The sequence below is a fragment of the Sander vitreus genome, chromosome 24 (genome assembly GCF_031162955.1).
Source record: "Sander vitreus isolate 19-12246 chromosome 24, sanVit1, whole genome shotgun sequence".
Taxonomy (NCBI): domain Eukaryota; kingdom Metazoa; phylum Chordata; class Actinopteri; order Perciformes; family Percidae; genus Sander; species Sander vitreus.
The window spans coordinates 8,849,821-8,861,243 of NC_135878.1; the positions used below are offsets into that span (position 1 = coordinate 8,849,821).

The window sequence follows — 11,423 nt, forward strand, 5'->3', positions numbered from 1 at the left end:
ATTTTGATTTGAGACATTTTTTTTATTTTGTTAAATGCTCCTTTGATGCAAGATTCATACACATTCTATATTAATATTCAGCACATTTACAGTCCCCTGGAATTTCATCTTTGCCATATTTCAGTTCACGTGAAAAACAAAACAAAAAGAAGCAGTAGTCAATTTCTATATACATATATACAACAGTAAATTGGTGTAAAATGATCAAGTGAATTATATTACAGATGTTACAAAATGCTTACATAAAAACATAGGTCAAATGCTAAAATAAATTCAAGTATGAAAACATTAAGACCAAATCTGCGTGTGTACATGAATCTCTGTGATCTGCTGGAATCATTATCTTTGAACTGGGAGTCTGGGACAGACGTGTCCTGGGGGTCGTATTGGAAAACTGATCTTAAACATGTTTTCAGGCTTTGAGGCAGTTTTGTTCAAGTCCAACTGTCTTCATTCAGGGACTTCAGCCTTGTGGGTTATTCTGTGTCACTAAAGAGCTTGCACCTTAATGTTGGCGATGAGTTGGACTTTACGGTAGATGCGATGTTTTTTCCCCCAGGAGTCACCCGTAGCCGTACCTCATTCACTAGACTCATTAAAGGTGTTTTGGGCCTTCAGATAAAAACAAGACATTGGTCAGTTGCCAAATCAGTCCAAACAACAGTGATGCAGACAAACGTGCTTACGATGAATACACAATTAGTCCATGAGTAAAGGGGCATCCCATTTGGCTTCATGAATTAATAGCACGTTAGTTAGGGAGGTAAAGATGCAAATACAAGTGGGAAATTAATAGATGTACTTACTCGTGATCGTCTTTAACTGTTTTCTGTGGTGTCTTGTTCTCCTCAGAGTCCTCGTGTGACAGACTGAAGGAACAAACATTTATTTATGGGTTTTATCTGAAAATATCTCAATCAATCGTAATCAAATTAACTCTGAGACACTGGTATTACAACAAGACAGATGTTGAGTTAAAAGTTTGAAATTACCAGTTCCAATATTTTCTTTTGAGCCAGACGGTGATGATTGCAGCAACACAAACCATTACCACAAACAACCCAATGATCAAAGTGAAATCTGGGAGAGAAGAGAAAAAAAACGATTAAGACTCAACATTCATAAAGCAGCTACATATAAAATGCTAATACTGACTTGAGGCCACCTAAAGGTTAACTTACCTGGATCACTGTTATCAGAGCTAGATTTCTCATAAAAAACTAAAAAGACATGAGCAATAAAGTTTATGTCAATCCATGAATCTGTATCTTCAGAAGTGTTTCTCACCATCAGCAGACGGCTGTCTGATCTCAGGAATCATGGTAAACACCTCTATCTGAGGACCAGAGAGCACTCGCGCTGCACATCCGACCTGTGTGCTGTTGCCATGGAGACGAGGCAGCACAGCTGTAGTGGTGACAGTGACTGTACCGTTGGTGTTGGTGACACTGGAAGAGTTGTGGTGAGGGACAGTCAGTGTAACTGTGGGAGCAGGTCGACCTGTGGCCGAGCAGGACACTACTGCCTCTTCAGGAGAGTTGGATTCTCCAACATGGAGAATGGCTTCATGCAGCTCTGCAAAGATCATATATTTTAAAAATATATCATATGAATGATCAAGTAAATGTCTCTAATAATGCAATAGGTTCTTACCATAGAGTTGGAGGCAGGTTGTAGCAGTGAGAGCACCTTCAGGGTAGGTGTTAAACAAACAGCGATAGCATCCTTCATCCTGCTCCGTCACCTTCCTGATAACTATGGAGCTGTTCTGTAGTCCAGCAGATTTAAACTCCACTTTCTCTTCAACGCCAGCATTCACTCTTTCACCAAAGTATTTGTTGTAAGTAGCTAGATTCTTCTCCCCTTCAGGTAAAAGTTGCTGCCATGTGACTTGCAGAACATCTTTAGATTGCATCAGCTGACAGTTTAACTGAGCCTCTTCTCCCACTGCTGCCATCACAGTCTGCTGGGTTTCTATCAGAGAGGTTAGACCTGCAGGAGATGACAGTGTTAGAGGTGGAGTGCGTAACACAGCATATTTCTTCACTTCAAATAATCCTAAACCAACTAAAATAGGATATATGGGGAAAGGGGGACATATCTTCCAGTAATGAGAGTGAGGCTGCATGTTATCTGTGGTCCCATATGCTGAATTTACAATGGGGTTTAACGTTACGCTGCGCCACCTATAAATCCAGTGTTTTTCTCTACTTACTGTACCTGCACAGGTTGATAAAGGTTAGTTGCTGCTCTAAGCGCACGAGAGGACAAAGACATTCAAAATAAGAAAGCACACGATCTGCGGAGAGAAAGTAGCCTACTGACAGCTGCTGTTCGGGACAGGACAGTCATCTATCTGGAACATTACGCAGCTTTAATAACACGATGAATAAAACAGTAGAAGTTCTACGGGCACCACGTGTATCCAGGTCAGCCCCTGGAAAATAGGGCACATGTTCCCGTGCGCATGCATGCTGTGGTTACTTGGCGCACAAGTGAAGTCTCATTTGTTTAGGCATTTGTTTCTTTGCAAGATATGATAAACAAACGTGAATTTTAGCATTTAACAATGCAAACGTATTTTCAAAAGTAACCGCCCAAAACATTACACGACACTAAACACTAAAAACACAGGAGTCACACATCTGTGCTTTCAGTCTAAGAACAATAGGCTACATTATATAGACTTAGGTTAAATTAAATGAGGCTACTGTATCATCTCTTTCTCACCTTTGTGAAAGACTCCCAACGCACAAAGGAACTGTAGGACTGCACGGAGCGCCATCGGGTCTGAGTCTGATTTGAATTTACCGCCCAAAGTTGTCGCAGGTTTGATATGTGTCCACCTTTCTTGGCTGTGGCCCAATTAGGCCATAAAGCCCAGGAGTGGCACCAAACACGTCTGAATAGCATTCATTTATTATTTCTTTATCCACAACTCATATCTAGGCTGCATTACTAACACTACAGTATCTTACAGTTTTGTGTTGACATTTTTAAGTTTAAAGAGAAATAGACCTACCAATCACAACAGAGTGGCACCATAAACATGCATAAAGCTTCCATACTTTATTCTTTCAGCGCTCAAGAAGAGACTGTACCTCCAAAAGCATTTATAGGCTATACAGCAGAAAACAATGAAGATTCAAAAATAAAGTCACAGTATGAAGTTACAACAAAATTAAAATAAATACGCCTGCAACTCAAATGCTAAAACTGACTTGAGGCCACCTAAAGCTTAAATGTGATCACTGTTATCAGACCTAGATTTCTCATCAAAACCTGAAAAACTAAATACATGTGAGCTATAAAGTATTTATCAATCTATAGATCTGTATAGTGTTTTTCACCACCAGCAGACGGCATATATGTGTTGTTGGTGCAGTCAACAGAGAGATGGGCTACACAGTTACTGTACAACGATATAGATTTTGAGATGTTTTGTAGTGTTTGAACTTTTTTTCTGTGTCGGCATATAGACATCTCACTTGCATAAATGAATATCATTATTATTAATAAAGAGCCTAGGTATAGCCAACAGTTTAAGGAGTAGCCTATTAATATACTTACACCATGCCTGTCAAATATGATCTTAGATGGATAGAGAGATTATAAATCCAGGGCAACATGTGAACACCAGTACACCCCCTTCATCACACAAACTTTTCATAAAACTGTTTTATTAACAAAAAAAATTATTCAGATATGCAAAGTAAAGAATTGTGAATGGGAAATAAAAACATGTAATCTAAAATCAGATAATTAGACATAGTGGTAAAACTCAATAGCCACAGATGTTAATAAATAAGTATAAAGTTCATTGCGTTGGTGTATGGTGTGACGTCAGATGTGGATTAGGATAATCAGTGCCAGTGGCGTGGGGGGGGGGGTTTCTGGGCCTTTGTTGATGAGGCCAGCTGCAGTCAGGAAGAAACAGCTGTTGCGCTATTCTCCGACGTGCACTCTAATGATCAGCCTTTTATACACTTATTTTTATCTTACGTCACTGCAAAGATTTTAAGTGACCTTTATGCATCACATTTCTCATTTGTTTAACATTCCTTAAATAAAGGAACAATATACAAACAATATGAAAACATCAAAATGATGATGAAATGCTATTAAAAAGATCATATAAACATGGAACGGTATACAAAATATAAAACCTGTTTTTTGGAAACACGTTTTTTAGTTTTTGTCTGAGTGTCTGAGTACTGGTGCTGCAGTCTTGAGGGTTATTCTGTGTTACATTGTTGACACTGATCAAAAATCAAGTCTTCTTGGTGAAGGTGACTGCTCTGGCTGGTCACTTGTCGGACCTTTCTCAGGAGTTGTCCGTTTTCTGATCTGATTGTTGTCCTGCGTGACTACAAACGTATGGACCCTTGAGAAGAAAAAGACGCTCATATTATTACATGATGCCATACATATTATTTCTATAACTAAATTCCTCTGAACATCAGGAATGAACATGCTGACTATAAGAGCACGATGATAGCATAGATGATAGTTCATGTACAAATATATGTGGAGAGACAAGGCGGTATAGAAAAAAGGTGTGCAGAACATTTCAATCATTTAGTGAAGTATTAAATATGTGTAAGTTAATAACAATTACAAAGTGTCTTACTCATCAGGTTCTTGGATGCTTGTGTTGTCCGTCTTGTTCTTCTCAGAGTCCCTGTGTGACAGACTGAAGGATTTAAGAACAGTTAGAGCAGGACAGACATTTATCAATTATTTATTTACTGGTTCCTATGTTTTCATATAAGCAGCACGGTGATGATTACAGCAGAAATATTGCAATGACTAAATGAAACTGAACAGGTAATATGAATAAACATGCTGACAATGAGTACACAGTGATCCAAAATCAAGATAAAGTGATCATTACCATTACATTGTGCCTTAAATATCAGATTATCCAGGAAATTAAAAAGGATAATAAGTTGATATAGAGGCAAAATGTGACAATATACAACAGAGTGTAGACAGGTCATATCAGTTTGTGAGTGTGAAGTGAAGGATGACAAGTACAGAGTGTCTTACTTATTAGTATCATGGATTGCAGTTGGAGGCATCTCATTCAGGTCCCTGTGTGACAGACTGAAGGATTTAAGAACAGTTAGAGCAGGACAGACATTTATCAACTATCATAGACTGAGACAGATAGTGACTAAAAGAAGTACCTGTTGTGATTTTTTTTGTCTAAGCAAGGCAGTGATGATAACAGCAACACAAACACAGACTGCCAATACCACAGACAGTATGATCCAAGTCCTATCTTTAAGGAAAATGGGAAAAAATGTTGATATGATAAACAACAGTTATTAAACAATTGAATGGGAATAGGCCTACATCTGAACATGAACTTACAGCGATCATTATTAGTTTCAGATTCCCTCATGAAAACCTAAAAGACATGAGCTATAAAGTTTATATTAATCTATAAATCTGTATCTTCAGAAGTGTTTCTCACCATCAGCAGACAGCTGTCTGATCTCAGGAATCATGGTAAACACCTCTATCTGAGGACCAGAGAGCACTCGCGCTGCACATCCGACCTGTGTGCTGTTGCCATGGAGACGAGGCAGCACAGCTGTAGTGGTGACAGTGACTGTACCGTTGGTGTTGGTGACACTGGAAGAGTTGTGGTGAGGGACAGTCAGTGTAACTGTGGGAGCAGGTCGACCTGTGGCCGAGCAGGACACTACTGCCTCTTCAGGAGAGTTGGATTCTCCAACATGGAGAATGGCTTCATGCAGCTCTGCAAAGATCATTTTTTTTTAAAATAGCATATGAAAATATCACATGAATGACCATGTAAATGTCTCTGATAACACAGTTAGGTTCTTACCATAGAGTTGGAGGCAGGTTGTAGCAGTGAGAGCACCTTCAGGGTAGGTGTTAAACAAACAGAGATAGCATCCTTCATCCTGCTCCGTCACCTTCCTGATAACTATGGAGCTGTTCTGTAGTCCAGCAGCTTTGAACTCCACTTTGTTTCTAAAGTCAGGATTCACCTTTTGACCAGTGGTGTTGCTGTAAGTAGCTAGATTCTTCTCCCCTTCAGGTAAAAGTTGCTGCCATGTGACTTGCACAACATCTTTAGATTGCATCAGCTGACAGTTTAACTGAGCCTCTTCTCCCACAGCTGCCATCACAGTCTGCTGGGTTTCTATCAGAGAGGTTAGACCTGCAGGAGATGACAGTGTTAGAGGTGGAGTGCGTAACACAGCATATTTCTTCACTTCAAATAATCCTAAACCAACTAAAATAGGATATATGGGGAAAGGGGGACATATCTTCCAGTAATGAGAGTGAGGCTGCATGTTATCTGTGGTCCCATATGCTGAATTTACAATGGGGTTTAACGTTACGCTGCGCCACCTATAAATCCAGTGTTTTTCTCTACTTACTGTACCTGCACAGGTTGATAAAGGTTAGTTGCTGCTCTAAGCGCACGAGAGGACAAAGACATTCAAAATAAGAAAGCACACGATCTGCGGAGAGAAAGTAGCCTACTGACATCTGCTGTTTGGGACAGGACAGTCATCTATCTGGAACATTACGCAGCTTTAATAACACGATGAATAAAACAGTAGAAGTTCTACGGGCACCACGTGTATCCAGGTCAGCCCCTGGAAAATAGGGCACATGTTCCCGTGCGCATGCATGCTGTGGTTACTTGGCGCACAAGTGAAGTCTCATTTGTTTAGGCATTTGTTTCTTTGCAAGATATGATAAACAAACGTGAATTTTAGCATTTAACAATGCAAACGTATTTTCAAAAGTAACCGCCCAAAACATTACACGACACTAAACACTAAAAACACAGGAGTCACACATCTGTGCTTTCAGTCTAAGAACAATAGGCTACATTATATAGACTTAGGTTAAATTAAATGAGGCTACTGTATCATCTCTTTCTCACCTTTGTGAAAGACTCCCAACGCACAAAGGAACTGTAGGACTGCACGGAGCGCCATCGGGTCTGAGTCTGATTTGAATTTACCGCCCAAAGTTGTCGCAGGTTTGATATGTGTCCACCTTTCTTGGCTGTGGCCCAATTAGGCCATAAAGCCCAGGAGTGGCACCAAACACGTCTGAATAGCATTCATTTATTATTTCTTTATCCACAACTCATATCTAGGCTGCATTACTAACACTACAGTATCTTACAGTTCTGTGTTGACATTTTTAAGTTTAAAGAGAAATAGACCTACCAATCACAACACAACAGAGTGGCACCATAAACATGTATAAAGCTTCCATACTTTATTCTTTCAGCGCTCAAGAAGAGACTGTACCTCCAAAAAGCATCTATAGGCTATACAGCAGAAAACAATGAAGATTCAAAAAATAAAGTCACAGTATGAAGTTACAACAAAATTAAAATAAATACGCCTGCAACTCAAATGCTAAAACTGACTTGAGGCCACCTAAAGGTTAAATGTGATCACTGTTATCAGACCTAGATTTCTCATCAAAACCTGAAAAACTAAATACATGTGAGCTATAAAGTATTTATCAATCTATAAATCTGTATAGTGTTTTTCACCACCAGCAGACGGCATATATGTGTTGTTGGTGCAGTCAACAGAGAGATGGGCTACATAGTTACTGTCACGATATAGATTTTGAGATGTTTTGTGGTGTTTGAACTTTTTTTTCTGTGTCGGCATATAGACATCTCACTTGCATAAATGAATATCATTATTATTAATAAAGAGCCTAGGTATAGCCAACAGTTTAAGGAGTAGCCTATTAATATACTTACACCATGCCTGTCAAATATGATCTTAGATGGATAGAGAGATTATAAATCCAGGGCAACATGTGAACACCAGTACACCCCCTTCATCACACAAACTTTTCATAAAACTGTTTTATTAACAAAAAAAATTATTCAGATATGCAAAGTAAAAGAATTGTGAATGGGAAATAAAAACATGTAATCTAAAATCAGATAATTAGACATAGTGGTAAAAACTCAATAGCCACAGATGTTAATAAATAAGTATAAAGTTCATTGCGTTGGTGTATGGTGTGACGTCAGATGTGGATTAGGATAATCAGTGCCAGTGGTGTGGGGGGGGGGGTTTCTGGGCCTTTGTTGATGAGGCCAGCTGCAGTCAGGAAGAAACAGCTGTTGCGCTATTCTCCGACGTGCACTCTAATGATCAGCCTTTTATACACTTATTTTTTATCTTACGTCACTGCAAAGATTTTAAGTGACCTTTATGCATCACATTTCTCATTTGTTTAACATTCCTTAAATAAAGGAACAATATACAAACAATATGAAAACATCAAAAATGATGATGAAATGCTATTAAAAAGATCATATAAACATGGAACGGTATACAAAATATAAAACCTGTTTTTTTGGAAACACGTTTTTTAGTTTTTTGTCTGAGTGTCTGAGTACTGGTGCTGCAGTCTTGAGGGTTATTCTGTGTTACATTGTTGATACTGATCAAAAATCAAGTCTTCTTGGTGAAGGTGACTGCTCTGGCTGGTCACTTGTCGGACCTTTCTCAGGAGTTGTCCGTTTTCTGATCTGATTGTTGTCCTGCGTGACTACAAACGTATGGACCCTTGAGAAGAAAAAAAGACGCTCATATTATTACATGATGCCATACATATTATTTCTATAACTAAATTCCTCTGAACATCAGGAATGAACATGCTGACTATAAGAGCACGATGATAGCATAGATGATAGTTCATGTACAAATATATGTGGAGAGACAAGGCGGTATAGAAAAAAGGTGTGCAGAACATTTCAATCATTTAGTGAAGTATTAAATATGTGTAAGTTAATAACAATTACAAAGTGTCTTACTCATCAGGTTCTTGGATGCTTGTGTTGTCCGTCTTGTTCTTCTCAGAGTCCCTGTGTGACAGACTGAAGGATTTAAGAACAGTTAGCGCAGGACAGACATTTATCAATTATTTATTTACTGGTTCCTATGTTTTCATATAAGCAGCACGGTGATGATTACAGCAGAAATATTGCAATGACTAAATGAAACTGAACAGGTAATATGAATAAACATGCTGACAATGAGTACACAGTGATCCAAAATCAAGATAAAGTGATCATTACAATTACATTGTGCCTTAAATATCAGATTATCCAGGAAATTAAAAAGGATAATAAGTTGATATAGAGGCAAAATGTGACAATATACAACAGAGTGTAGACAGGTCATATCAGTTTGTGAGTGTGAAGTGAAGGATGACAAGTACAGAGTGTCTTACTTATTAGTATCATGGATTGCAGTTGGAGGCATCTCATTCAGGTCCCTGTGTGACAGACTGAAGGATTTAAGAACAGTTAGAGCAGGACAGACATTTATCAACTATCATAGACTGAGACAGATAGTGACTAAAAGAAGTACCTGTTGTGATTTTTTTGTCTAAGCAAGGCAGTGATGATAACAGCAACACAAACACAGACTGCCAATACCACAGGCAGTATGATCCAAGTCCTATCTTTAAGGAAAATGGGAAAAAATGTTGATATGATAAACAACAGTTATTAAACAATTGAATGGGAATAGGCCTACATCTGAACATGAACTTACAGCGATCATTATTAGTTTCAGATTCCTCATGAAAACCTAAAAAAAAAAAAAAAAGACATGAGCTATAAAGTTTATATTAATCTATAAATCTGTATCTTCAGAAGTGTTTCTCACCATCAGCAGACAGCTGTCTGATCTCAGGAATCATGGTAAACACCTCTATCTGAGGACCAGAGAGCACTCGCGCTGCACATCCGACCTGTGTGCTGTTGCCATGGAGACGAGGCAGCACAGCTGTAGTGGTGACAGTGACTGTACCGTTGGTGTTGGTGACACTGGAAGAGTTGTGGTGAGGGACAGTCAGTGTAACTGTGGGAGCAGGTCGACCTGTGGCCGAGCAGGACACTACTGCCTCTTCAGGAGAGTTGGATTCTCCAACATGGAGAATGGCTTCATGCAGCTCTGCAAAGATCATTTTAAAAAAAAATAGCATATGAAAATATCACATGAATGACCATGTAAATGTCTCTGATAACACAGTTAGGTTCTTACCATAGAGTTGGAGGCAGGTTGTAGCAGTGAGAGCACCTTCAGGGTAGGTGTTAAACAAACAGAGATAGCATCCTTCATCCTGCTCCGTCACCTTCCTGATAACTATGGAGCTGTTCTGTAGTCCAGCAGCTTTGAACTCCACTTTGTTTCTAAAGTCAGGATTCACCTTTTGACCAATGGTGTTGCTGTAAGTAGCTAGATTCTTCTCCCCTTCAGGTAAAAGTTGCTGCCATGTGACTTGCACAACATCTTTTAGATTGCATCAGCTGACAGTTTAACTGAGCCTCTTCTCCCACTGCTGCCATCACAGTCTGCTGGGTTTCTATCAGAGAGGTTAGACCTGCAGGAGATGACAGTGTTAGAGGTGGAGTGCGTAACACAGCATATTTCTTCACTTCAAATAATCCTAAACCAACTAAAATAGGATATATGGGGAAAGGGGGACATATCTTCCAGTAATGAGAGTGAGGCTGCATGTTATCTGTGGTCCCATATGCTGAATTTACAATGGGGTTTAACGTTACGCTGCATGACGGCTGTTGTCTATAAATCCAGTGTTTTAAGTGAGCTTAAGTAGCCTACTGACAGCTGCTGTTTGGGACAGGACAGTCATCTATCTGGAACATTACGCAGCTTTAATAACACGATGAATAAAACAGTAGAAGTTCTACGGGCACCACGTGTATCCAGGTCAGCCCCTGGAAAATAGGGCACATGTTCCCGTGCGCATGCATGCTGTGGTTACTTGGCGCACAAGTGAAGTCTCATTTGTTTCTTTGGAAGATACGATAACTGCGCGTTCAGTCTAAGAACAATAGGCTACATTATATAGACTTCGGCTAAATTAAATGAGGCTACTGTATCATCTCTTTCTCACCTTTGTGAAAGACTCCCAACGCACAAAGGAACTGTAGGACTGCACGGAGCGCCATTTTGTCATATTTGAATATACCGCTCAAATGAAAGTGAAAGTTGTCGCAGGTCTCATGGTATCCGCCTTCTTGGCTGTGTGGCCTGGTAATATGAACAATCATGCAGACAACAATCAGTTGTGTTGTATATTTTTGTTCTCAGGTATGGTTTATTAATAGATACTTTTTTCAGGGATGCAATCCTAGTGTTTCTGTTTGGTTGATGTATTTGCTTCCTAAGAAGAGCATCAGTCCATCAACACAGATCTCAGCATTTAAAGACAAGAATCAGAAATATCATATAAAGAGCATTAAGGAGGTTTAGTGATGTATCCTTATTTTTGATACAGTATGTTTAATTCACAGTCGCCTACATTGCCTTTTCTAGCTATTATAATTCTTATTAAGAGGTGTAGGCTACTTATAG

The 11,423-nt window shown here is 39.2% G+C and overlaps 2 protein-coding genes and 1 pseudogene across 3 annotated transcripts; all 3 read right to left on the minus strand.

Moving 5' to 3' along the window:
• Position 1: 1 nt before the first annotated feature.
• Positions 2 to 2,808, minus strand: LOC144512684 (uncharacterized). The gene is made up of 6 exons (XM_078243532.1): positions 2,731 to 2,808; positions 1,654 to 1,992; positions 1,288 to 1,575; positions 993 to 1,080; positions 807 to 869; positions 2 to 612 (listed from the first exon to the last, which is right to left on the minus strand). The coding sequence occupies exons 1-6, from the start codon at positions 2,783 to 2,785 to the stop codon at positions 477 to 479; spliced, it is 969 nt and encodes a 322-aa protein (XP_078099658.1). The 5' UTR covers positions 2,786 to 2,808; the 3' UTR covers positions 2 to 476.
• Positions 2,809 to 3,660: 852 nt separating this feature from the next.
• On the minus strand, positions 3,661 to 11,059 carry LOC144512846 (uncharacterized; annotated as a pseudogene). The gene is made up of 9 exons (XR_013501047.1): positions 10,963 to 11,059; positions 10,086 to 10,425; positions 9,708 to 9,995; positions 9,594 to 9,629; positions 9,408 to 9,501; positions 9,268 to 9,324; positions 8,849 to 8,911; positions 4,631 to 4,693; positions 3,661 to 4,384 (listed from the first exon to the last, which is right to left on the minus strand). The product of XR_013501047.1 is annotated as an uncharacterized LOC144512846 (transcript).
• Positions 5,406 to 7,010, minus strand: LOC144513068 (OX-2 membrane glycoprotein-like; the record flags this gene model as incomplete). Its single annotated transcript, XM_078244140.1, has 4 exons — positions 6,935 to 7,010; positions 5,858 to 6,196; positions 5,480 to 5,767; positions 5,406 to 5,413 (listed from the first exon to the last, which is right to left on the minus strand). Coding segments are annotated over exons 1-4 (690 nt in total), but the record flags the coding sequence as incomplete, so codon positions are not given.
• Positions 11,060 to 11,423: the final 364 nt, after the last annotated feature.